General features: G+C 34.3%; 1 protein-coding gene and 3 long non-coding RNA genes across 6 annotated transcripts; 1 reads left to right on the top strand and 3 right to left on the bottom strand.

Annotated features, from left to right (window-relative positions):
* Positions 1-1,428: 1,428 nt before the first annotated feature.
* On the bottom strand, positions 1,429-4,548 carry LOC147552639 (uncharacterized). Of its 3 annotated transcripts, none has more exons than XR_015238493.1 (4): positions 4,399-4,548; positions 4,214-4,289; positions 3,148-4,131; positions 1,429-1,714 (listed from the first exon to the last, which is right to left on the bottom strand). It is a non-coding gene; the product is annotated as an uncharacterized LOC147552639 (long non-coding RNA). The 3 variants fall into 3 exon arrangements; XR_015238494.1 differs by having other exon boundaries at positions 3,148-3,231; positions 4,399-4,541; XR_015238492.1 differs by having other exon boundaries at positions 3,148-3,234; positions 4,399-4,541.
* A 1,455-nt stretch (positions 4,549-6,003) lies between these two features.
* On the top strand, positions 6,004-9,706 carry LOC147552640 (two-component response regulator ORR21-like). The gene is made up of 5 exons (XM_086669845.1): positions 6,004-6,339; positions 7,957-8,112; positions 8,815-9,168; positions 9,241-9,317; positions 9,507-9,706. Exons 1-5 carry the CDS (start codon positions 6,180-6,182, stop codon positions 9,609-9,611), a joined length of 852 nt encoding a protein of 283 aa, XP_086525971.1. The 5' UTR covers positions 6,004-6,179; the 3' UTR covers positions 9,612-9,706.
* Positions 9,707-21,299: 11,593 nt separating this feature from the next.
* Positions 21,300-21,898, bottom strand: LOC147552641 (uncharacterized). The gene is made up of 2 exons (XR_015238221.1): positions 21,839-21,898; positions 21,300-21,587 (listed from the first exon to the last, which is right to left on the bottom strand). It is a non-coding gene; the product is annotated as an uncharacterized LOC147552641 (long non-coding RNA).
* A 288-nt stretch (positions 21,899-22,186) lies between these two features.
* LOC147552642 (uncharacterized) lies at positions 22,187-27,688 on the bottom strand. Its single transcript, XR_015238220.1, has 7 exons — positions 27,580-27,688; positions 27,209-27,473; positions 26,398-26,458; positions 25,509-26,053; positions 23,920-23,973; positions 22,739-22,905; positions 22,187-22,568 (listed from the first exon to the last, which is right to left on the bottom strand). It is a non-coding gene; the product is annotated as an uncharacterized LOC147552642 (long non-coding RNA).
* Positions 27,689-27,705: the final 17 nt, after the last annotated feature.

Consider the following 27,705-nt stretch of genomic DNA (forward strand, 5'->3'; position numbering starts at 1 on the left):
TCCAAATGTTGTCTGATATGTACTAGGTTTTCTAACTAACAATTACATGTACACCATGCCCCGTCTTCTCTTGTTTTCCTCTTCTTAACCAGAGATTCGGCCGTACACCTCTTTGTTGGTGGTAAAGTCACTTTTCTATTATTCATTCGCACCATAGATGTGCCCGAAGTACAATTTTGCATCACTGGAAGATCCACCATCTACGTTTCTTTTTGTCAGAAGCTTTAATCTCACCATTTTAGTAGAATTGGCAAAATGCTAACCAATAAACATAAGTAGTGTTTTAAATCTGTTATATTTTATAACTAAAAACGAAACGGATAAATTTCAAGACGGTTCGCCAAATAACCGAGAATCGGGGGTTGGTTTATAACTAATTGTTAGGTTCTATCAGAATCTTCAAAACGCAAACCAAAATTAAAAAATGATATTTAATCTGATATATTATAGAACTAAAACCCAAATTTTAAGATTTTTCTTGAATCAATAAAATGTTAAACGGAAAAAAAAACATAGGGGTTCTATCCAATGTTAAACCAAATTTAAAATTTAAGTTTTTACTAGAATTTGTAACATGCTAAACCAAAATTATGGTTTTACTATATTGAATCATGAAAATCAAAATAACATATAATTGGGGGTTGAATTGGTTTTATTAGAATCTTCAGAATGCTAGTCAAAAAGTTTAAAAACTGATCATTTCTAGAACTAAAGCCCAAATTTATGATTTTTTTTTTGTGAAATTAGTAAAATACTAATAAAAAACATATGATTTCTTTCAAATGCTAAACCAAATTTATAGTTTTACTATAATCAGAACTACATTGAATGTAACTATTTTTGGATCATGTCATTCTGATTATAGTAAAACTATAAATGCTAAACCAAATTTATAGTTTTGCTAATAAAAAACATCATTTTGGATTGTAACCGATTTTCAGGTTTTATTAGAATCTTCAAAATGATGAACAAAAAAAAAATTAAAAAATGATATTAGATCTGATATATTATAGAACTAAAATGCAAATTTAGGATTATTTTTTAAAATTAGCTAAATGCTAAACAAAAAAAACATAGATTTCATTCCAATGCTAAATCAAATTAAGGGTTTTTACTAGAATATGTAAATGCTAGGGTTATTTCCTTAATGGCCCCCAACTTTGTGACCAGCTTCCCGCCTGGGCCCCTATTTTACGAGAAATACCCATATGGCCCCCTTCCGTTATAACACCGTTACTCTCTCTCTTCTGTGACGCCCCGTGTTCCGAGACACGGTTTGCCCGGCAGTTTATAAAAGAAACTAAGTCTCAGTCTCGCTTAAACAGAGTTTCTAAAATAAACCAAAGCCAACACACTTATCTCTGTTATCAAACAAATAAAATGAAGCAGCGGAAATCTAATAAGAAATCATAGTTTTTGAAAACGAACTAAAAGTCAAAAAGACGAGACTAAATTTCGGCAGAGTTTCCTCTGTAAATTGAGTCTATAAAACCTGTAAAACCTGCCAAAACATACATATATACATGCACATAAACTCATATCACGACAAAACAAACTACAAACCCCAAACATCTCGCACCTACTATATACTACAGTGATACATATATATTCTTCGTTCTGATAATATACATAACTTCAAAATATACAAAAACAAATCGATCTCACATCACCAGTTGCTCACAAGCAAGATTAGATCGATCTGGAACTATAGTACCTGAACAAAAACAAATGAAGGAGTGAGATAACTCGAAAGTTAGCTCAGTAGGATACCTAGACATCCTACCCGCACCACACATCAACCTTTTAATAAAACAATAGTTTAGGTGATACAATAGTACAAATAGATATTATGCACATCAAGCAAGGCAATACAGCAAGATAATTCTTCTAGCTTACCAAGATCATGACTGAATACGCCCTCAGTCGGGGTCACCTACTATTCGGCTAGGAAGAACCGTTAGGCCTTTGTTAGTACGTAGGCAGGCGGCGCCTTATCGAACAGTTGACTACTGCAGTGTACACATGGATCCACGTAATACCCCGGTAAGAGCTTCCGTAACTCTCCCTTCGTCATCATCGCCCATCGGGCTAACTTGTGATCTCAATACGCATCGAATAGTAAATCTCACCCAAACAATGATACGCTTAGAATATGTCATGACTTACCCAGACGACTATAAGAGTATCGTCGCTTAGTAGAGCCATATACCCACGGCGATACAATTATCTCGTCTTGAGGCGCGTCCTGTCTCCGGCCAGATCTGACGCTTCCTCGCAAGGTAACTCATTGACCATTCGAAGAATACCCAAACATATGCATGAACCTATAATAATATTAAATGATCTGATAGGCTCCCAAAGCTACAAGAACAGAGCCCTCCTAAAGGTCCCATCAACCCAAAGGAGAAGAGCTTTCTTGTCTCTCAAGGTAGGGTAAACCCTGTTTAAAGCCAAGCTTTTATAAGTGTCCACTTTAAGGGATTAAGTATTTTCTTATTACAAAAACTTGGGTAAGCACCCTATTTCATTTCGGTGAAAATGTTGTAAGTATCAATCACATATCATACAAAATTCAAACCACAAACACTAGTGGCTTAGCAGAATAAATAAACAAACATGGCACTGGTCAGTCCCCTAATCACTCCAAGGGTCGGAATACCCCAACTCCCAATCTCTCTCGGACCCCATTCCGGGTAAACAAGAATGGTCGTTACCAAACGGCTGGCCACACGCACCGAGTGTAACCCTTAACATGAATTCATGGCTAATCCATAACAGAAATATAAACAAGGGGACCAACCAATGCCCGACGTCAAACAATCAATACACGTAACACAGATCAAGCGATTCCGCCTCCATGTTATACACGCAGCTCAAGCGATTCCGCCACCACGTGTTTACAATTCACACAAAACGATCACACAGATCAAGCGATCCCGCCTCTATGTGATTATTTTTCAGAAAAACCAATTTGTTTTGAAAAGAGAAACATCCATAACATATAGCACACCACTACATTCATATCATACCATATCATATCATAAATTGAACTAGAGAACTATAAAAAAAAGAAGAAAAAATGACTATATATATATAATGGTGAAACGGGGAATACCCGTGCTCCAAGTAAGATTCATAGGATCCTACCTCAGATGTAGTACACTTCCGGTTCGTTGTCGTCCACCTGAGATTCGGACTCCTCGGGTCTCTCTTCTACGTAGTATTCGCTTCCTGCTGAAAGTACAAGGAACAAGACGGTCAATTGATAGTCAGAAAACTGTCTGAGGAGATCTTGCAAACTAAGAAGACAATATATCTGAAGAACCCATAAACGATATAACATTCATTACTTAGCTTGCGTCCTAAACCATTGGACGATTCCATAAAGTCTATTATGTGATTCCGAGGTCACAAGAGTCACCTTCACTTTGGCAACACGAATATCTTATTCACACCCTTAATATACAAATCCAACCTATATTAGGTTCCGTTATAAACCAAACTATTCCGAAGTTGTTCCTTGTAACGAAATCGACTATACCGAGTACTTTCGACCATTTAAAAACTTTCGTTGTCATACTCAATTAAGTTGAATCATATATCGCTTAAAGTATATTTATGCCCTTTAACATTTCTATCGGTTCTCTTGCTAAAATCCGAATGAACCGTATCCAAAATGCATAAACACACAAAGTAGTCTTAATTGCGCACTCAAACAAACAATACTCTTTAGTCTTTAATCCGATTCAACTGATTCTTAAGTTTTCGGAAAGTTAACTTCACTCCTAGCGTTTCATTCTCAGGTGTCTTCTCCTAATTACGACTAAAACATGCCGGAAAAACGTAAAAGATACGCAGCAGTGCATCAGTTTTACTGCTCGTATGCTGCATACTCTAACCATCATATCATCCTCATCCGAACTCCGAATAATCATTATAATATGTTTCTGGAATCGGAACGAGACGAGCTATAATATCTATGAAGACTCGAAATTCTTCCGAAGCCTTTAAGACTGTCTAAACACCCAAAAACAGTAGCAGTTTTGTTCTTAAACCTACTGTTTTTCATCAAGTCTTGACCTATTCATCCACTTGATTCTTCATACATAACTTCATAACTCTTTAAGTTAACTAACATCATAGAATCACACATAAAGGTAAGGAAATACCCTTAAAAATTCATTATACAACCATAGGGATCAAAATTTCTTACCTTGATTCCAATAAAATCGATTTCAATAGCTTTCTCTTGATTATTCTCTTCCAATTCCTCCTCAATTCACCAAGTTCTTCAAGTAGTAAAGAAAACTACCATTAAAACTCAATTCAACATCATAGAGAGAGAAAATTAAGTTTCCATCAAAAACCTAAACAAAAAAGCTTAAGAACAACACTTACTTCTTGATTGAACTCAAAATTTCTCTTTAAAATTCACCCAACTCTCAATCTTAATCAATTTCTTCCCTTGAGCTTAAGCCCTAATCTCAGTCGGTTTAAAGAGAGGAAGAAAATCTGATTTTTTTGGTTTACAACTTATCCACTCGAATTTACAGTTTAGTCCCTCAATTTCTATAAAATTGCAAAGCAGCCCCTAAATATTTCCTGGTCGTAGAAAACACCCTATTTTCTGCACCAGTTGTTGATTTAGTCCTTGTCCTAACTTTCTCTAAACTTCAAATGGCCCTTCGCCTAACCTTAGTCTTATATTTTCTGAATCGAAAGCACGGGACGTTACATCTTCCATTTCTTTTCTCTCTCGTCCAGCATGTTTTCTCTCTCTGCCACCTCGTTAAAACAAGTCACATCATCGTCTCCACCGACAGGGTCGCCGGCCGGCCAAATTCCGGCCGGCGACCTTCAAACTTTTTTTCTCTCTCTTCTCTCTCTCTCTCTAAAAAAAAAAAAAAAATTTTTTTTTAGATTCTCTCCTCTCTCTCTCTCTCTAAACTCCGGCGAAGGGGGTTTCCCTTCGCCGGAGTAGGTCTTCGACCTTGAACAGATCTGTTCAAGGTCAGTTCGTGACCTTGAACAACTCTGTTCAAGGTCGAACTAGGTCGACTGCGACCTTGAACAGATCTGTTCAAGGTCGATTTCGACCTACTCCGGCGAAGGGAAACCCCCTTCGCCGGAGTTGAGAGAGAGAGAGAAGAGAGAGAAAAAAAAGTTTGAAGGTCGTCGGTCGGAATTTGGCCGGCCGGCGACCTATTGGTGAAGACGATGATGTGGCTTGTTTTAACGAGGTGGCAGAGAGAGAAAACATGCTGGAGGAGAGAGAAAAGAAATGGAAGAGAGAGAGTAACGGTGTTATAACGGAAATGGGCCATATGGGTATTTCTCGTAAAGTAGGGGGCCAGGCGGGAAGCTGGTCACAAAGTTGGGGGCCATTAGGGAAATAAGAACTACCTTGGATCATGAATAATAAAATCACATACCACATTTGAATCAAAACTACATTTAACCAAATTAGAGAGAGAAAAGTTGATAGATGTTTCTCCCAGTCAAGAGGCTCCTCTCCTTGAATTGTTAGAGTTTGTCTTGGTTAATAATTAAGGGAATTAATTCCTAGATTGGAGAGAGAGAGAGGGAGAAAGACAGCAGGAAATTAATTTATGTAGTAGCTGGCCAAGATTATATCATAATGGGAGAAATTATAATTAGTGAATAAATTTTAAGAAACTGCAAAAGGTAATTACTTTTTTCTAATTCGGGTGTATATTTTTTAACTTGATAATAGGTTAAGAAATATAGATAAAATAAAGGGCAATCATGTAAATTACTCTTAGTGGACTAATTTTCTATTTCAAATTATCTTTGGACTTTAAACGTATTGACCCAGTGATTTTGAACCCTAAATCTGTTTCCCGTTAACTTTTCAAAAATTTTGTACGTTTTTGTTTAATTACCTAGGCCACTCCGCTTTTTGAGTGAGCCATGTGGTTTGGGGAGGCCAGTTCAACCACACGTACTACATTTTCTCAAAACGTGGTCTTCGATTTTTCTTCTGTGACAATAATCTCTTAATATGGTTCGGGAAATAAATATTGCATAATCGTACTCAAAATTATGTCCATCTAGATGGTTCTTTACTCCCTCTCTTATAAATCTGCCTCACTCTCTCACTCTTACACAAACTCACCTCTCTTCATCTTGCATTCATCTTCTTTTTTGTAAAGTTAACCATGACTTCTCAAATGAAGATGATCGATAATTATGAAGTTTCCCGGTCAAGGAATCCCAACGTTAAATTTTCTAGTGCCGGATATCATATTTTGATTATTGATAATGATTCTGATTATCTAGCGAAGATCTCAGAGCAATTAAGAAATTTCAAATATGAAGGTATATATCTCTTGTCTTTTTCAGAAAAATTGGAAGTAGATCTGTGATTTTGGGAAATTTTGTAATAGATCTACAATCTTGATTAATTTTTTTTTCAATTCACGATTTATCACTTACAACTTTTATAAATTGGGATATTTTTAGTTAAGGCTTATGTGATACCCTGCTTACGCAAAGCTAGATTGTCGTGATCTGAATTTTTCTCTCTCTTCCGCCGTTTTGTTAGATTTCTATTGTTTTTCTTTATTGTGCCTGTGGAATAGGCGCGCTGTCTACATGATATTATTTCAGGTGACTGTGGAACAGGTTCTATCTCGACACAATATTTTTGTAATAGATCTACAAACTTTGATTATAATTTTTTTGTTCACGATTTATCATCTATAATTTTTATAAATTGGGATTTTTGTGGTTAAGGCTTATGGTACACCCTTGTTATGCAAAGCTAGATTGTAGTGATTTGGGTTCTTTTTATTTTCTCTTTTCCCCCATTTTGTTACTGGGGAACAGGTGCTCCCTCTACCCACTATTTTCTCTGGTGATATTTTCATTGTCTTTTTTAAACTCTTAATTTGACCTAACATGACTGTGATATGTCATTTTGCCCTTCTAATTTCATCAGCTATAGAGATATATTTGTCAATTTACAAATTTTCTTCAAACTCTCAAAGTTTAATTAAAATCAAATAGGAGGTTAATCTAGTTTTAAGAGTTTATTCAGATAGATTTTTTTTCTTCAGATTTTAATGTTTACATTTAGCATTTTCCGCCAAAAACGAAAAATGTTAGAATCACGAAAGATTTTGACAAAAAAAGTTGCTCAATCGATGTGGCGGTTGTGATTTGAAAGTTTGACTAAATCTGGACCATTGAGAGATTCAAATCACAACCGCTGCATCAGCTGAGCAACTTCTTTTGTCAAAATCCTTTGTGATTCTAGCATTTTCGATTTTTTTTATTGGGCATATTTAAGTGAAAGGATACCGGACTTCAAATAGGAATGCAACTCAAGTGAAGGAGCGACGGAGGAAAAAGTCCTCCCGAAAGCGATAAAGAATTTGTGTTTATCAATTTAAAATTTTGTTTTAAGTTAATTTCACAGTAGTGATTGTAAGATTAGGAGAAAGAAAGACATTAAGAGAGAACCCAACCCAACCCAACCCAACCACAAGTTAATTAGGTGGGTTGCTCTTGTCAGAGGTTAAGCTGTCCGTATGACTTCCTTTTCGTTGAGCGACCTAGAGCATGTTTGAACTTATATATCATTTGAGCCATCTTGTACATTATATTAAGTTTGAGGACATCAAATTAAAAACAAATCGTCAATGAGGTACGAGGCCCTATATATTATCAATACCATTCCTTATGAATGCAGATGAGGATGCAGACCTTTGTTAAAAATCGATCTTTTACATCTTTTGGGAAAAATATTTTTTTCTGACTCAAAAGATATTACCTGGACACCCGGCCGGTAACTCTTACATGTGAAGACATATGATTATTATTATATTGTAAAATTACTTAAATTGGGGGCGATGAATAGAAATTAAAGAATGTCAATTTATTGAAAAAAAAAAGTTGTTTTTGCATTTTCTTAATTTTTTTACATTTTTTCAGTTGTGAGTGTTAAAAACGAATTAGATGGTTTAAGAGCAATCAGGGAGAAGAAGATTGGTGCATTTGACCTAGTCCTGACTGATGATAGCTCGGCAAGCATTGGTGGACTTGATTTCATTAGTCATGTATACAATGTTCTCAGAATTCCTATTGCCTGTAAGTGTACTTCCTACTTGTTTTCCCTTCTCATAATCTTTTCAAGTCAATGAATGATTTCGTCAAGGTTCTTAAAGTTGGTGTCGCTTTATATTTAACAGCAGTGATATTATGTCCCAACTAGTGGGGCGAAATCAAGTTAATATGTTGACTTAGCCCTAGTTTATGTCTTTATTGTCCTTGCTATACCACCCAGGCCCTAGTCCAACCAGCACAAATTCGATCCGTTGCTTCAGTCCGCACAAGCTATAATGTGCAGTTGAAAGACTTCGACTCCTAGCCAGAGTTTACCCTTATACCCAGGTTCCAGACGTTTGTAGCGCTATAACATCTCAGAACTCCTAATTGAAGACAAGCATTCGTCCAATTCGATGCCATATATAATGACATAGCCTCCCCTTGTGTCCAGTATTATCCATGATTTTTTCGATAAGACCAAATCCAATGGCCCGAGGTTTTTGTCCTACGCTCATGTGCGTAAAACTCTCTTCTTCACCTAAAAGGCCTTGGTGGCATGAGTTGACATTGACATCTTATGTTGGTCCGTAGCCTAATATTAGGCAAGCGCTTCGAGCCCATGCCCATTTCTTGTTTTAATGAAACCAAACTATTTGGAAAACTCTTCCACCACAGATATTACTTACTTGACTGGTAATGATTTGATTACTTAAAGTTTTAAATCTAAGTACTATTTGAATGCAGTGATGTCTTCCGAGACTAATTATAATGTGCAGATACAAGCCCTAGCAAAGGGTGCTTCTGTTTGTTATACCAAGCCTTTAAGTGTAAATATGGCTAGAACTTTATGGCAAATATCTTTTACAACAAAGAAGAGGATGAATGCGAATCCGGTTAAGGAAGAAATGGATGACATGTTGTCGATTAATGGTGAAAATTCAAAGGGCTCTCGTCAAAAGAGAAAGAAAATCGGTGAAGTAGTAAAGACGGAAGCTGTGGAAGTAGAAATCGAGTCTCCCGTTTCTAAGAAGCGGAAGTTCTTCACTGTTGAACAGCAGGACCTGTTTCTGGATGCTGTTAAGAGTGTTGGCCACAACAGTAAGTTACATGTATATATATGTGTGTCGATGCGCATTTTAATTTTCTCATACAATTCTTTCATTTTGTCAGATGCTACACCTGAAAAGATATTTGAAATGATGAAGGCTCCCGGATTAACAAGGGAGGATGTTGCTGACACTTTACAGGTTTGTTTTCAGATTATTAGCCTCACCATTTCAATTACCACAATCAATCAACATGAAAAGGGTTGGGAAGATTTTGCAGACCATTAGACAAGATCTTGATTGCTACCTATAATACACTTATTGTTTTGTAGATTCTTGTTATGTTCAAAGATTCATGGCTTACTACTAACAATATATCTAATTTTGTAGAGACTTCACCGTCTTGCCGAACATGTTGGGGATTCGTTCGAATGGCTCATACAGAAGACTGTGAAGGACATAGATCGTGCTGCCATATTCCCGCAGAATCTTTAAACTTTTTCGAGTTCCTTTCGTGTTTAAATAATGACATTCTCAAACTCTTATCTTGGTGTTTGTGTTGGTATTAATGCATTGTCTCATTATGGTAACCCCTAATTTCAAACATTTTTTATATAGACTTAACTAGTCATTAGGCTAGTACATGACATTAATACATCATGAAAATACAACCTCAATTGAAAGAACTAATGCACACCATAACAATGACACCTGCCATGTTAAATGACATAGCAAGACTCTTAGAGACCATCTAAACACTTCCTTTATTTAATTTATAACGTAAACTACCACCATGTTAAGTGTCATTGTCATTTTTTACATAACAATGACACTTCCCAGTTGGATAATTCCAGATGGAAAAATACCACCTGCAAAGGTCGACCATGACCCTTAAGTCCTTTAGACGGGTGCCCAACCAACTGAACTACCAGTGCCCCGTGGAGGGTACCCAACAAACTGAGCTACCAGTAGATGTGTATTTTCAACATGAATCACAGTCAAAAGTAACTAATACAGGTTAAAGAACACTAAGTTCTCAAATTTCCTTTTCAATTGCAATATGCTATAACCTCTTTGTAATATATAAGATATTATAATAGGGGATGACTTTTCTTAAAGAGGTGGGTAACACTACAAAGGTGGGGACTTTTTTGTGACAAACTATTTTCGATAGACTTTCAATTATTTATGAGTTATTTTGCGAAAGGGGCGTAAATAAGTACCGGGTTTTGCGAAAGGGACACGACTATTTGTTATTTTGCGAAGGGGTCGTGGACTAACATTGACCGTTAAATAAATGTTAAATTTAACATCACATTACATGAATAGTTAACATCACTCATCTTCTTCTTTTTTCTTTCTTCCACCTCTGATTTTCATCGGAAATTGAAAGAGGTGTTGTCGCTTGAGTTTTACAAAGAGATTGTGCCGACAAGAGAAGAGCTTAGGATTTTTTTTGTCAGTTTTTTGATCTTTTTTTTTTTAATTTTTTTTTTTTTTTACGAATCCTCATCACACTTCTTAAATTCCTTTTACTTTCTAACTCTTTAAATTGAGTAGACAGAATAAAGTTTAGATTTATATTCACGTGCTTTTAGATTTTTCTCTCTTGTATATGGTGGAGTTGAAATTTTGCTTCCTTTTTTATATTTCACATAAATATATTTTGATTATATCATTTATTCAGTTATCTTCTCTGACAAGACGGGGACTGTGGAAGACATAATTTTTTCAGCGAAATGTTTTGTGTACCATTGGAGCCGAAGCATTCCGAGGGCTAAATATAGATCGTTTTCGGACATAGTGGGGAATTGGGGGGCTTTCATTTCTTCGATGTAACTTTGACGATGTCGGGTTTTGTTATTTTTGTTGTTTCGTTTCTTGTTTTTTGCCCTTTTTCCTTTCTCTTTTGTCTATTTCGCCGTTTTGCCTTGTACATTTTTTGCCCCCTTTTCGTTTATAATTCAATCACCTTATTCAAAAAAAATTATATCATTTATTCATCATGTATTAGATTATGAAATTCATTATTTAAATGTGTAATGCTAGAAAATCTAGAAAAATAATGTTTTTCAAGGCGGATGTCTTATTTTTCACCTTTGCGAATTTAGTGTCAAAATCGCATAAATTTCTTAAATGTAACAATATATTTTTTAAACAATGGAATTAGATTAACGATGTTAGAACTTAACTGGTCAACACTAGTCCACGACCCTTTTGCAAAAAAATAAAAGGCCATGCCCCTTTCGCAACATCCGATACTTATGTATGACCCTTTCGCAAAATAACCCATTATGTTTCCCAATTCTTATGTTGCTGGAAAAGATTTTTTATCAACGATTTTTTTATTTTTTTTCGACAGTTTTTTACTTGTTTCGACGGTTTCGTGCCGTCGAAAACCCTTCATTTTTGTAGTGTAACTTAGTAGTTTTTTTAACATTAACAACACAAGTTTTGTCGTTTCCAAAAAAGGAATAACGCTTACTCATTACTCAAAGATCAATGGAGAATGATCTGGGCATATTCATATTGTCATATTGTTGTGAGCGGTGAGAGAGTACTCTCCCATGGGAGAAGGACAGAAGGTCATAAGGGGGCAACCAGTCAACTACTAACCTAGAAAATATTTTCTACGTCATTTCGACTCATTGCCACTTGGTTTTGAGTTGGATGACCACAAGTTTAACATGGTACCAAACTAGGAAAGTCACATGTGTTCCACGTCATCCGAAAAATAAAAAGCGCGTGTTAGGCTCAAAGAATGCCACACTTGATGGACATGTAAGGATATTCCTCCATGGAAAAAGGAGATTTAGTAACCAAAAATACAATGTCCAGATCATTTTTATTAAGGATTTTTGAGTTTAAGGTCCAAAAATAGGGGGGTAATTAGTCATATATTCACTCCTAAATTAATAAATAATATAAAAATCAAAATAAACAGAAAATGAAAAATAAGTCCAAAAATTTACTATTTAGTGAGCCCCATGCATCAAGCCATTTATTTCCTCCCATTCTTACCCTTTCATAAATATATATTTAACCATTGGTAAACCAAAAGTTTGGTTGAGTTAATACATTTATTCTTTCCATAAATTTTAAGAGAAATATTTATGGTGGATATTTATTGTCAATATTTATTTCCAAAACTTATATTTGTCTAAGTAACCTACCAAAACAATAGTGATTTACCTAAAACGAGTTATGTTCTTCGAACTTGAAGAAGTGTTGAATTTGTGATTGGTTTTTTATCTCTATCTCGATATTTCCATCTCTAAAATATATTTTTCCTTGGAAATCATTAAGAAAATTGTATGCATGTCGATTAAACTTAGAATCTTGTTAAAAAATTATTTTATTATAACAACAAACCTAAAATGTAACACATTTTCGTACACAGTGAATTTTGAGATCTCTATCACTATAATCTTGTTCTCGTAAAGAAAATATAAACTGAATTTGTTTTTGCTACATTTTCAGTATTTTACTAGCATTTTCTTGATTCTATTAGTATGTATTATGAATATGTTAGAAGTAGGTTAATAATCGTTTTATTATTTCGCTAGCATCTTATTGATTCTAACAACATTCTTATATATAACAGAATTCTCAAAAAAATTTCTAGCATTTTATTTATTTTAAAAATTCAATAATATACTTACAAAAATAAATTCTTCTGAAATTAGGATTGTATTTCTCTAGCATCTTATTGATTCTAACAACATTCTAAAAAACTTATTTAAGAATGACCATTGTTTTCTCTAGAATTTCTTTGATTCTCCTGCAATAATTATATTTCTCTAGCATCTTATTGATTCTAACAAAATTTGCCTGAAACGATATTATGTTAACCAAATTTTTAATATTTCTCTAGCATTTCACTGATTCTCCTGCACATGTCTTAAATTATGTTTCTCTAACATTTCATTGATTCTCCTGCAATACTTATATTTCTCTAGCATCTTATTTATTTGACACAATTCTTCTATAATTATATTATGTTAACCAAAGGTATAACTAAAAGCTTGGTCATTACGATAAACAGAAAATGAAACTTTTGTTGTGGAAGAAAAATTCTTTTTTGAGAAATAATTTAGTGAATCTTTAATTTGGGTTATTTTTTTTTAACTCAGGATATGTTGGGTAGTAATAAAAAAATCAAAGGTTAGACATGTAATTTACTCTAAGTGGATTAATTTTCTATTTCAGATTACCTTTGGACTCTAGACCCATTGATCATTCGATTTATTTGCTAATTGCTTTTGAATTTGATGATAACAAACTTAGCACGATAACAAAGCCAGATGGATCATTTCTCTTTGCCCTATTAACTCACTTTATAAATCCGCCTCACTGTACGAAGATAGGACGCGGTAGATGACAAGAATAATTAGTTTAGGAGAGAGCGAGAGTCGTGGGGGGAGTGTGGAGAATAAAGGAGAGAAATAGGCTTGAGTATTTATATACCCGATAGATAGTTTTGGGAGAGATATATGATTTTGGTCGTGGGTAAGTAAAGATAATTACGTGAGTGTAGGTAATTTTGGGTGCGTTAGTTTCAACCGAATTTGATAGAGAGAGATTTTAGGGAGAAAGTTAGGGGACTACTGATTGTGGGTAGTTAACCATGAATTTCTAATTGTTCTAGGAACGTTGGATCAAGAAATTTAGATGACAATTAAACGGACGTGAATATCCAAAGATAAATCGTACGCCCCGTCTCAAAAAACAGCATTGCGTTTTATATAATATATATATATATATATTATTTATCTTAAGATAGTGAATAGTCGTGGAGTTTCCGTATTAAAAGAGCAGAATATCCTAATGGAGCACCGCTAGAAAAGACTACAAGTTATAAAACTTACCGCAAACCTAAACGAAACCAAAAAATCTCCATTTTTCGATCAACTATTTTTCTCTTTTGATGAACTTTTTCACTCTCTTGATGGGCGTTCGGTTCGTACTCAATAGATGGTTTCCATTTTCGAGTGAACTCTCTTTCTTTCGCTCTCTCTTCGTGAAATTTTCACCTTCTAATAGATGGTTGATTCCTATTTAGGTCTGATGTAAGTCTACTCTTGTAGCCTATTTTATTACTTTTCTTCTTAAAAAGTCTCTAATATAAAGATAAATTGTAAGTTATAGGAGTATATGTGTAGTGTCAACAACTCTTGGCTGAGTTTGATTTTTGAAAAAAAAACATTGATGACTTAATAAATTCAATCTCTTCTATTAGTCCATGAAACAATCCCAAAATAATAGGCTCTAAATTCTTAACCAGACTATTTGATTTTTGCAATAATGCTAATTGTCCTTAGAGACGGGAAAACGGTCCGGAAATCCGAAATCCGGCTCTATCCGTCTGGATCGACGAGACCCGATAATCGAGAATCACCCGATTCGGGCGTACCTGACCCGTTATATCGGGCAGACGTGGGCAGGACTCGGGTAAGGCCTCTTACCCGAGTCCCGACCCATAACGCCCACCCGTTTGACGACCACTGCCCGCTCTGAAGGAACCCACTACCCGTTCGCCCGCAATATAGCGACCCCGGTCCGCCCGTTACATACCCGCGACTTTGTACATGATCAAACGACTGATACATCCCCAACCGTTGGATCAAAAGTGGTCAGAAACCCTAGCAGCCAACTCTATGAATATACACCCAAACCCTAATAACCCTCTTTACAACCCCACCACCCCTTCTCTTCTCTCACTTCTCTGAATCTTTATCTCTTTCTCTCTCTCTTTAGTTATCAACTTACCACTCCATGAGGGTTGAGAGTGACTGAACCTTCTCTGAAACAAATAGACAATGGTTAGTAACAACATCTACTACTCTAACCCTCTTCTCTAATAATATCTTTAGGTGATTATTTCTCTGTAGTTACCCTCTTATCTAATAATATCTTATTTCTTGAGATGCCAAAGGATCCTAAGGATGAATGTTCGGCTGATACACCGATGATCTACGGATCAGATGAGGTGTTTTGAAGCTTTAGAACTTAACTGAAATGATGTAAATCTTTTGAAAAATCAATGATGTACTGTATCATTTATTAATGTCTTTCGGGTTTTTTTTTGGTTTTTTTTTTGTGTTAAATGATGTAAATCCAACTATTGATGTATTGAATCTCCGAAATTCTTTTCAGAATGTATTAATTGAATTAAATTTTACTTTTTTTTATTATTATTTTTATTCAAAAAAACCCGCGACCCGTCCGCCCAAGCCCACTAGAGCCCGAGCGGGCTCGTGTGCAGAACCAGGCCGCGGGCACTTAGATCTCAATGTTTGTCAGGCCCGAAATGCCCGATCAGACCAAGTACTCTCGAGCCCGATCCGCCCGTGCCCACGAAGCGAGAGTCCGAGCTGGACCGAACCCGCCCGATTCCCACCCCTAATTGGCCTTATGCTTTGCCAAGTTAGGAAGAATTTAGTTCACATTTTCATTTTGTGAACGTAATCTTTTCCTCACTTAAATTGGGCCAAATAAAGCATTTTGTTAACATGAGAAAAAGGGTGATATAGTAACCAATAATACAATAGCTAGATCATCCATATTCTAAGCTTGTATACGATAGTTTATCAGATCGGATATAAGTATATCAGTATTGAATATTCGACAAGCTATCCGATATGTAATAATTATCCAACAGAATTATATATCTGAATCCTATAGTATTAAGGGAAAACAGATTATATCCGATATCCGAAACAAAAAAACAAAAATTTAAATTTTAAGTTTAAGTTTTTAACAATTAGTCTAAATAATAAATCTTAACCACCCATTTATATATATTACTAGGTATAACCCGTGCCTCCGGCACGGATGAACTTGTTTGATACATTATCTAATTTGCATTGCAAAGGTTTAGTGCATCCAATTGTTATACGTATGTTGCATTTGTTCATTACTAAAATTTTATATTTCCTGTTAATGAAATCATTAATCACATTATATGAAGAATAAAAGGACAGTTGAATGCTTTTATTGAAAATAAATCCAATAAAAACTCCTCATTAATTAATGGGAAGAATACAAATAGAAATTGAACGACAAATTTCGCAAAATTCTTTGGATTGGACTTGGAGCTAGCTACAATGTTTGCTCATGTACCTGTGGAAAATGAGAAAAAGGAAAAATATAAGTTGTTTAAGGAAAATACCAGAAACACATGGCAACAAATAACTCTAGTTCAATAAACTGGTCTAAGCCACATCAGTACCACACCACGACCAATTGAGACCATGAGTCACATCTATCGTTCTAGTGGAAATGGTCTCCACACGAGGAAGATATTGATCTAGAAAAAAAAAAATTATATTCCTAGCCAAAGATTGTGTTAGAGATAGACTAAGATCTAAGTCGTATTAGTGAAATATTAACCTATTTGTAATAAAAAATTAAAAAATAGAATCTTAAGAAAAGTGAAAACATAACAAACAGTCAAACATAATATGAAGCATACATGTCGTTCGTCTTGTCCCTAAATAGTTTGTCATGACAAGCTTTGATATGTCTTGTTAGAAAATCTTTTTGAGAAATAGCAAGACTCAGATCATTTTAAAATGAGAAACGTTTTTTATGTATCTTCTTCTTCTCCTTCTCGAAATGAATGAGATGGTAGATCTCATACTGTTTTCAAATGATAAACATGCAATTATTTGAAATTCACTCTTCTGCAAATCAAAGTTCTAAGCGTACTTACAATTCACGGTGTTCTCTAAATTGCTTGTGACATATTGTTCCCAAGTTGATGGGAAAAGTATGGTTTTATGATGTGAATATTTATGCCAATGGAAGAGAGATAGTGCTACCATCTCTCATTCATCTATCTATATATTCTTGTGCATTATTCATATCTTAATTTGAATCTCATAGTACAATCTACTCCAAAAGAGAGTAAGTATAAAAAGACTCAACCAGATAGAGAGAAACAACAGATTTTAGGAAAAAAAAAATCATTGTTGTGACCTTTGTAAAAAGTACCTGATTATATTGTTGTTATTTTGGTTTGTCTTCTTCTTCTATAGACAAACTGTGCCACAAGGCATGGACATTTCTATAAAACACCATACATATTATAGCATATACGCTCAAATTTTAAACTAATATAGTCATCTCCCAAGCCACCTATACAAAAAATATTGTAATTCCATCTGAACCTTTAATAACTATAACCATTAGCCGAAAAGAAAGCTCTCAAATTCATGTTCAATGGTTTGCTAGTTTTATGTGGAAGTGTTACTCACATTAGAGTCACACTAATTCAGATCTAAGGCATCACTTGTATGGCTATGAAAGTCTTGTATTGGTGATTCTTTGATACTGAAAGAAGACATCACTGACTTGGTGAATCTAACTCATTAGTGGACTCCTATTTTTCATTTTTACCTTGACATTAATTCAAACACTTTTCAACCACCAATAACAAAAATCATGAAGAAATTCACTATGTAACACAATTTGATCTTCACTTTCAAATTTGTTCAAACAATAATCTAAGAAAATATTATATTAAAGACAGAAGGAGAAAACAATTTAACCAAAAAACTTATATCAAAGGATGAGTAAAAATAGTTTACCTTTGAGAAGCCAGAACAACAAATAGAGATTGTTGATAGTTGCAGCCAACCTGAAATGCAAAAGAACAATTACCACGAATTCCTTTGAGAAGGGAAGAAGAAGAATGGTGTCTATGTTTGAAATAAATAAACCATTTATCTTTACGACTCCTCGAAGTCAAGCTACACATGCAGGGGCGGCCTAGGCCCAAAGCCACCAAAGCGGTGGCTTTGGGCCCCCAACTAGGGATGGAAAAACGAGGGCCCCAAGAGACTCGGATATATAGTAACTGAAGGTGAAATTTACAATGTGCATGCTTAGCTCAGTTGGTAAAGTTTTATTTCAAAACCCAAAAGGTCATGAGTTCAACTCTTATTGCCAACATAATTTTGCTAATTTTCTATATCAACTCATTTATTTCATAAATCTCTAATTTAATTACTTATTTTAATAAATTTTCTTGATCATGTTTTTTAGTTAAAATCTTGATCATCAATACAAATTGAATTTTACTTTTAGTAAGTAGTTTTTGTTGATCTCATAAAAAAAATAGTTTTTGTTGTATATATATGCTATTTTCTTTACATGTTATATGTATATCAATGTTGGCAAGTCATATTTTAAGTTTTTGTCATGTGCATCATTTCTGAACATTTTATGTGATCAAAATATCTGCAATGGTGATTCGTTGCATAATTGCAAATAAAGTTGTACAAATTTTGTAGTTATTTTATGTGAACCTTTTTTTTGGTGACAATTACATTTTATCGTATACATGATATTAACAAAATTAACTTTCTACGAAGGAAATTTGTTCTTTTCAACCTAATTTTATCGTACACATGATATTAACATGATATCAAACTAAAGTAATGTAATGATCTCTCGTTTTTTTTTAATTTGAAACAAAGTGATAAGTAAGATATATAATTTTTACAAGTATTTGAAATTAATATGGATTTCATATTAAACTTGACACCAAATTTATATTTTTATCAAACAAAACATTGTTTTCAAGTTGTTCAAAATTTTCTACAAAAACTTTGTTTATACATCCTGTAACATAAAAGTAAGTACACCTTAATGATAGGAATAAGGTAACAAAATTATAGTATAATTTTTTTAAAAATTCTTTAAAGGGCCCCAATTTCAGAGTTCGCTTTAGGCCTACCATGACCTAGGGCCGCCCCTGTACACATGTATACTAATAGGAACCTCAAGTTTGATTGCATACTCTAGATTGCGCTCAACCTATCTTACAACCAATTTGAGAACCTGCAACTTTATCCATCCAGTACTCCACAAAAATATGTTTTTCCCAACATGTCAATCGATAAACAAAATGAACAAAAAACACAACATTCTGTGATATTGGCTACGGATGGTGAAGTTTAGTACTCTAACTTCCCCATCACAAGGCTTAATCACAAAAATACTGAAGTCGGCTGTTACGTGGTCTATGTGGATTGACGTCATTTCTTCTTGTTAATGTATGCCTTCAACATTTTAAAGAAAGTTGATAGACATCCCAATTATGATTAAATCATAATAGATAATTAAAATTTCCTTTACGATCCTTATAGGTTTCAGCAGCAACATAAACTGGGTTGTTCATGATGTGAGCCACTAATGCAATTTGTTATGTTCCCTTAAAGTTAATAATACCTCCACTTTCGACTACCCCAACAGCCCATTTACCATGTCAACCTCATCCACTGAACATGCAAATCCAAAAGAAGCCTTACAGGTACATCAAGCTTCACAAGTCCCAAGCACTCAATATCAAGAAATTCAAACAAAAGGTAAAATAGCTTGATATCCTAGAAGACCCCACATTAGAACATTTTATCGAACAACTGGAAGTCGCACTATATTGAGTTCCACACTTTCGATTTTGGGACAATGTATAATATGGCAACGGGGGCAAGCAGGACTTCTATAAACAGGGATTGGTGGTTTGGTTATGGCGTGCATATTTAGTACATGTGCATCGCATGATGATGGACAGGTGACAGGTTGTGAAGACCACCAAAAATCGAAAACTACCAAAATCTTTAGAACACATCACTACTATTACCTACAAAATCAAATAATCGTTCAAGCAAAATCCAATATCTCACAACAACTCATGAATTGAAACAAACCCCCCAAATGCACAATACACATTTCTATATATTTGAAATTGCAATGAAGGGATGTCAATATGAAAAGTTGTGAAAAATGATTCTTACCAAGTTGAAAAATGAGTAGTGGTGCCAAAACAAACTATCATTCATGTCACAAGCCAATGATGAAACATAAAGTATACAGTGATCAATAGACTACTACAAATATTAATATTTGAAAAAGACAACCCCATGGAAAAGTTCATGATTTCTAATGAATTTATTCTAATTTCCATTTATATTATTAAGTTTGAGAGGTTCCTAGTTTGAGAGGTACCAAGTTACAACATACAAACAACTTTTTATCATGTGAAACAGCAGTAAACATAAACATAAATTGGATATAACAAAGTTTGAGGCATTCAATTTGAGACATTTTGTTTGAGACATTTTATCAAACAGGTTGTGAGCGTATGAAGTCTATGCAGATTTTTATCACAAAAGTACCATATCAACTCCAGACAACAAAATAAAAATTCCCAGACAACTAAATAGATTACAAGACTACTCTCAATTTTGATTCCAATAGATGAACAAATTAAATAGATTACAAGACTTATTTCTCACATAGATGAAGCAACTACATACTTATTTCTAAGATTCCAAATCAAAACAGACCAAAAGAACTCATTTCTGATTTCAACAAAACTACTCTCAATTTTGATTCCAATAAAATAGATTAGATGAATAGACGAACATGAGAAAAAAGACGAACAGAAGCAAACTTACCTCGCTTCCTCTGCACTAATAATGGAAGGTGAAATGAATGAAAAATTCTCGAAATGGAGCAGCCACTGTTTTAATAGAAAAAAGATTGAATAGATGTATCCGGCGGGAAATAGATGCGTTGGTCCTGGGAAACAGATGTGTCTGAATCCTTTCCCCAACTTACGTGGCTGGATCCTTTCCTCAAATGAAGTGGTCAAATCCAATGGTGGATGCTAGTGCTGACGTGGGACGGACGACCGGATTTATCTCTGGGTTTGTCCCAGTCAGCACCCATCCACCTATTTTATTATATAGACTAGGGTATAGCCCGTGCCTCCGGCACGGAAAAGTCATTGACCCATAAATTTACCAAGTTTCTTTTATAATATGTGTATGTTTACCTCAAACTCCACCTTTGCAAAAACAAGTTAGTCAGGAACTTCAAATATTATTTTAAATTTTTTTCACAGGAAGTAGCTAAGCGAGAAGAAAAGACAGATTGTTTTAGAGGCAAAGGGGTGGAGAAAAAATTAAGAAGAATTTCCAAACACTTCAATATTCAATTCTTGTTTGATATTCCAAAGTAAATAACAAGAAAATGCTAAAAATCTACAACTATACAGAACAGGGTATTTGTATTTACCTCTATTATTTATTACAGATTCATCGTGAAGTTAAGGGTGTCTACTCGGGAGCACTCAAACCTAATATTACAAAACATTCACTCAAAACCTACAACTATACAAAACTGGATATTTGCATTTATCTTTATTATTTATTACAAAACGAATTCAACACATTACAAAATAGTCGTTTGTGGCTTCTCATAAATCAAGCTTCATCAATCTTCACGATTATGCGTCAAAATCTTTTACCAGTAGCTGAATGGTTCAACTGGTTGATAAAAGAAAGAAGAACAAACATATAATATACTATAAGAATGGTACTGTTATGGCCTTCTTGATTGCTTGTGAATAGGTAATGGGTAGATACTTCAGTGTAGCTTATAGTTGTCCTTTAACGGCATCTGTGGTTTCCAACGTTTATTAGTTAAAAAACAAAAGCAGAATTCATAGAAATAAGTACATGCCTGTGAGTTGTTTATCGTTATCATCATAATCTTCTTCAGACACACCCTATATCTTACCATACACCTTAAAGAAAAATAGTTGAGCATTTACCAACATTCAAGCTGATAAAATATATGGCAGAGTGATGAAAGATAACATTCACGGAGTTAAACCTTGGTTTTTAAGTTAGGAACAGAAGTCAAAGTACCTTTCGGAGCTTGCGTGGCACACCACGAAGGAGATCTAACTGAGACATAGATTATTAGTAGATAGTTTCATCATCCATTAAAATTAGCAATCATTGAGTTAATGTAGAACAAAAATTTACGTTATTACACGTTAATACCTTCCTTCAGAAGTCAAATAATGATTTCCATCAACTCCAAGAATGAAATCATTCTTGGGCCAATCCAGTTAGAAGTTCTCACTATGGTGAACTCAAGACCATTCTTAGAAGCTGATAAAAATGACACAAATTACATATATACTAATAAAAATAATGAAACCCCAAGATTTCTAATACCATCTATGCTTCGAAATTGAACTGAAAACACAATGGCAAACATATACTTTATGGAGGTAAAAGTGAGGATTGTACTCAAAAGGAGAACCAATAATTAAATGTAGTTTCAGATTGTATCTTATTCATAAACTAAAATAGACAACTAAGTACCAATCTATATTAACCCTATTTATAATTGAGGAGTCACTTAAGTAACATATAATGAACTGTAAAATTTGGAATATCATAAACGTTCACAAATAGATTTACCATTCCGGAGGCTTCAAGTTCTGAAAGTTTCTTTGTTGCAAGAGTGTTTGTCTTTAAAAAATCGATTGCTCGTCAGAAATTGGGAAAATTCTACCAGCAGCGAGAAAACTTTGATTTTTGCAGCTAAAGATGAGGTTCAAACGATCCAAAGAAATGATTTCATTCACTGACCACATTTGATGAACAAACTATCAGTATCATAAATTTTGAGTATAAATCCCGCCACTGTATCTAGAAATAGAATAAAAGAGCTTATTCCAATCCAAATAGAAGATTGGCAGATAGAAAACTCACTAACAATCAAAGTATTCCACTACAAAATTAAGAATGACTTACCTAACAGAATTTGTTTTTTTTCTAATTTTCTGTCGTAAGGACTTCACACTCCTTACCAGTTTTATGCTTACTTTTGTCTGAAAGAGTATCCAACAGGTCGTAGTGACCGTATACATGAAACAACAATTTGATAGGGTTCTTTACTCTTTCCGTACTCTTTCGGTATTCTGCACAAATAAATCAAAAAGAAATTGACGTTATCAAATTTCAGTTTAAGTAACCCGATAACTTTTGATAATCTGAAAATCAATTTATCAAAATATACGGTAAAGGTGTGAATCAGAGTTGAACAATTGAACTTCTTTATGTCAAAAAAATTGGTATGGCATCTAAGTATAGTTCAAACTTCAAATCTTATGATTATAAGAACAACTTTCCCTGTGAGTGAGCGTCAGTTAAAAGGTAGTTTCCAAGTATAGTTCAAACTTCAAATCTTGTGGCATCTAAGTATAGTTCAAACTTCAAATCGATATGAGATAGTAGCCATACAATGAATACAATAGACACAGTGAATAGTATAAGATCATATACAGTCAAATCAAGACTTACAAAATTTTATAGATAAGAAGGAGAAACATATTCACTTATATCTGTTTTGACTTTCGAGATAGAATTCATCTTAAAGCCACCATGAACAAAATGTTTGGAGTGATTTGTTTGTTTAAAAGAATTTTAGAATAAGCAGCAATCGCTTGAAACAAAAGCATGATGTGAGAAAGGATGAAAGCTTCCTGATAAGACACCACTTACCATTTGGTCGAAAAAGTCGAAAAGTTAGTTCGTAGGGTACAAAGTAAGTTCTTATGCATCTCTTTCATGTTATCTCATTCTTTTTCCCTTTTTTCTTCTTCCCTTAATCGTGCTCTAGTATGTATATTCCATTTTTTCTATTGTATACGAGAATACGAAATTAATGCAAAACCTAATTGTACAATCCTATAAACACGTCTGACTCCTATATTCTAACTAACTAAGTACACAAAAACACCATACACATTCAATGGGCAGAGAGATTATATCACTAATCTCTGCCTACGTATCCAGAAAATTGTAACTAACTAAATACACAAAAGTAAAGCATATGTAAAAATTGTAAAACAAAAGATCGTTGTGTAACCTAGAGTAAGCAATGTAAAAATTATACGAGACGTTAAAATGTAAAAAATTGGATTCATTTTTACCTTAATAGAGCTGAATGCGTGTGCTATTATTGTTATCCGTAATTCTTCTTTTTCCTGCAAGAATTATCAATTCGCACAAGTTAGTTATTTTATTGATACTGCACTATATGAACAATTGGTGGTCTACACTAAGTTTGCTTAATGTGTCGAAAAGTTTGTAAATCATTTTTTCTTTCAGCATAAGGCTCCTTTCATAGGGGGACTTGAAGAGCAAATGCAGGAAATCAATGAAGAACGTGCCACATCTATTCCAGAAAGAAGAACAATAGATAATGCTGATGAAATGGTGGAAGTAGAAGCAGCTATCAATGCAGGAATGTCGGAAATAAGCAAAAGTGGTACAAGTGCAGCCGTTATTGCTGCTGACACAGCTGCACGCCAAAAATAAATAAGTTGTCTATGATCAAATCGCTAAATTTTTCACGAAAGCACGGAAAATAACTAAAAAAGAGTTTCCAATTCACTTTGTCGAGGTACATGATATAAAAGAAACACAAGCACATGTTGGGCACTCTAATCCAACTACATCCGGGTGGAAATTATGCAGCTAAAATGCTATACTAATGGGACACCACAGGGCCAGGAACGATGTGTCGCCCATCAAGAGTTATTCTAATAGTTTGGACCCGTAAATATACCAAGTCACAGACATAGAAAACAACCTAAAATAGAGTTACGCCAACCTGCCCAAGGCGTCAAGTGACCCGACCAGATTTAGTGACCGGATATCCTGACTGAGATTATAGTTTGGCAATTGCTTGCAACACAAATTTGTCGCTCATTTTTGCTCTCCTAAGTGCTTTATCTAACTGTTAAGCATAGAACAACAATAATATACACCCTATTTCTTTTTTGATTTGTAGAACTTATTCAATTCATGAGAAGCCCGTCAAACAACAACTATATACACCTCCCATTGAAATCATAAAATACTTTATGTTTCTATTCTATGTCCAAATCTCCTTAACGGAATCAGTGGAGGTTGAGACAGAAATGATGGAGCAATAAAGAATGAGTTAATTAATCAATACTAAGAATTCAAAGTCAGTAACCTAAATGGTCAAAGCAATCAAATTTAGAGTATTAGAAGGTTTAGAAAGAATAGAGAAGAAGATAGAAGAAATATAAACTATCTACATGGTAGATAACAAATCCCAAACACGACAGTTCTATGAGACATTTTATCAAACACTTCGCCAGCATATGAACTCTAGTCTGACCAACAATAGTAAGACCAACCAAAACTGTTCTTGGATTTTGGAACTCCATAGAACAAAATTGAGAAAGATGAATGAAACAGATGTTTTCGATTTTAAGCAGAAAATACTAACCTTAAACACAACCAAAACTGAGCAAGAACATCAATCAAAACTAAAATAGGATTTGAAACTCACATGCATATCAAAATCAATGCACCTATATATTCATTTCTATCATTTAACAAATCAGAATTTCTATCATTTAACAAACTACCAAAAAAAAAACAAATCACAAAAATTGAAATGAATTCATCTCACATTGGAAGAACAGATGACTTATACAAAACACAAATCTAACATGAGAATAACAAAACACAATAAAATACTGACCTTGCCGGTGTGCACTGAATAATCTGATGAAGGAAAGTAGGAGGAGATGCGTCTGGTGAGCAAGAGATGTGCCTGTCTAGAAATTTCTCATCTTGAGAAGCAAGTTTTTTCTTAACTCTGCTACACAGACGTAGCTGAATCCAAGGGTGGATGATAATGCTGGTGTGGGACGGACGGCTGGATTTATCCGGGTGTTTGTCCCAGTCAGCATTAATTTAGTTAGACAAAAGAGTTTATGTCCTGTTTTTGTTGTTTTACCTCAAATGTAATAAAAAAAAATTTCATGAGTTTGTCATCTGGGAAACCTAAGCACTTGTTTATGAGTTTAGCAATTGGGATGGCATCTTCGGCCTGGTAAGGGATATGAGATTATAAGTCCATGCTTTTGATTGTTTGGTGAAAAGATTGAGGGCGAGCACAAAGTAGATGCTTTTTGTCAGCTAGTTCTTCTGCTAATTTGCTTTGATGATTGTCCATCAAATCCTCATTCACCACTACAATCAGAGGTTTCGATAGTCTTAATGTGTCGAATATGCTTCCTGAACCTGCATCATTATTAAAACCTATTATACATGGTATCAAATTCAAATCAAGATATGAGAGCTAAACGTGTTGAAGTTGTTTGAAACTGACTGTGAGCTTCAATAATTGAACTGTTTTATATTCTTAGCAGATAAATTGATCGAAGCTACTAATTTCCACATTAGTGTTTGTCAATTTCATGTAAATTAATTGAGTAAATAACTACCCAACAATAAGTTTAACAAAAATTCAAAGAATAGACTGAAATCAAAACAACCACTTGATCAAACGTATATTTTACTAAAAAACGACAATACAATACCATAGAAATACAATAGTTTATTAATATTGGTGAGTAGAGATATACCTTTTGAGGTTGGAGCAGTCTGCCATTCCTCAGTGCATCTTTTCTCACTCTTGTCCGCTTACTACACAAGAATATAAACCCAAATTTAACACAACATAATTAGACTTTACTTTATCGCTAACTATGAACTGACGCAGGACCCGTTCGCACTGAACTATTTGTCCATTCTCCGCACTTGAATTCTGGTAAGGAAAGAAACAAATCAAATAGTCGCATGACAAATCACTCAATAAGCAATCAACTGGTAAATTGAGACAAAAACAGTTTTTATGATATATGTCTTCTTGTGTATCATAAATAGATACATCATTAAAAGAAAAATCAATTAGGCAGTACTAACCTTACGTTGTGTAAAGGAACTGTGTAAGTGTAACATGGGCAACTACCAAAACAAACAAGTTCACCAATCTATCCTACATCATCTTCATAAAGCAACACTAAACTACCATATGAAAATGAAGATACCAAATTCAAAAAAAAAAGAGCTCAAACTAAGAGACAGAGAGAGAGACTTGGGTAGTGTTCCTCTTCTTTAAGTCAGATCTGGAAACTGAGTCGTGGTCTGAATTGAATTGCAGTCAGATTTAAGAATGTTTCTTTTGGTTGACTCATCAACCTAATTTTGATTTGTTTTGGGCTCATTCCAGTCAGAAAGTTCACATACAATTAGAAGAAACTAAAACATCACCTTCCCACATAAATCTAGAACCAGAATATCTCCTTCATCCTTGCTTTTTTAAGAAAAACCCTAATTTCCAAATAAAAGAATCACCAAATAACAATCGAACTTCAAAGAAGCATAAAAACTTACCAAATTGTTTCTAAAGCAATTCGACGATCTTGAAAACAAACTAAAACATCACCATCCCACATCCTCTGAACTCCTCCATTAAACCTACCACCATCAATTTCTCCATCTGCATCATTTATGTTTTCCTAATTACCACCTCTCCAATAATACCCACTTTGAGTTTGTAAAGCAACCGTTGAACTAAGCAAATCAAAATCCATTGCTGCCATTTCTTCCCCATCATCTCCTCCAACACCCTTAAAAGTTTTCTCTTCCTTTCCCAAATCTGCCATTAAAACCACTTTGACTATTAGATTTTTCTTTTTGACTTTGCTAGATTTGAACAGATATTCTGTATAAGGAAACAAAATCTTACAAATAAAGTATCATACTTGGAATTTGTTCACACTTTAAACATCAAAACCTTAAGCACGGGGAGAGAGAGTACTGAAAAGATGTATCCCGTGAAAAAAAGGAATTCAGCATTGAGAAGATGCGTCCGGTGGCTATAGGCGCCC

Source organism: Eschscholzia californica, unplaced genomic scaffold, assembly GCF_041429995.1.
Source record: "Eschscholzia californica isolate CP2 unplaced genomic scaffold, dmEscCali1.0.p SCAF_3, whole genome shotgun sequence".
NCBI classification, from domain to species: Eukaryota; Viridiplantae; Streptophyta; class Magnoliopsida; order Ranunculales; family Papaveraceae; genus Eschscholzia; species Eschscholzia californica.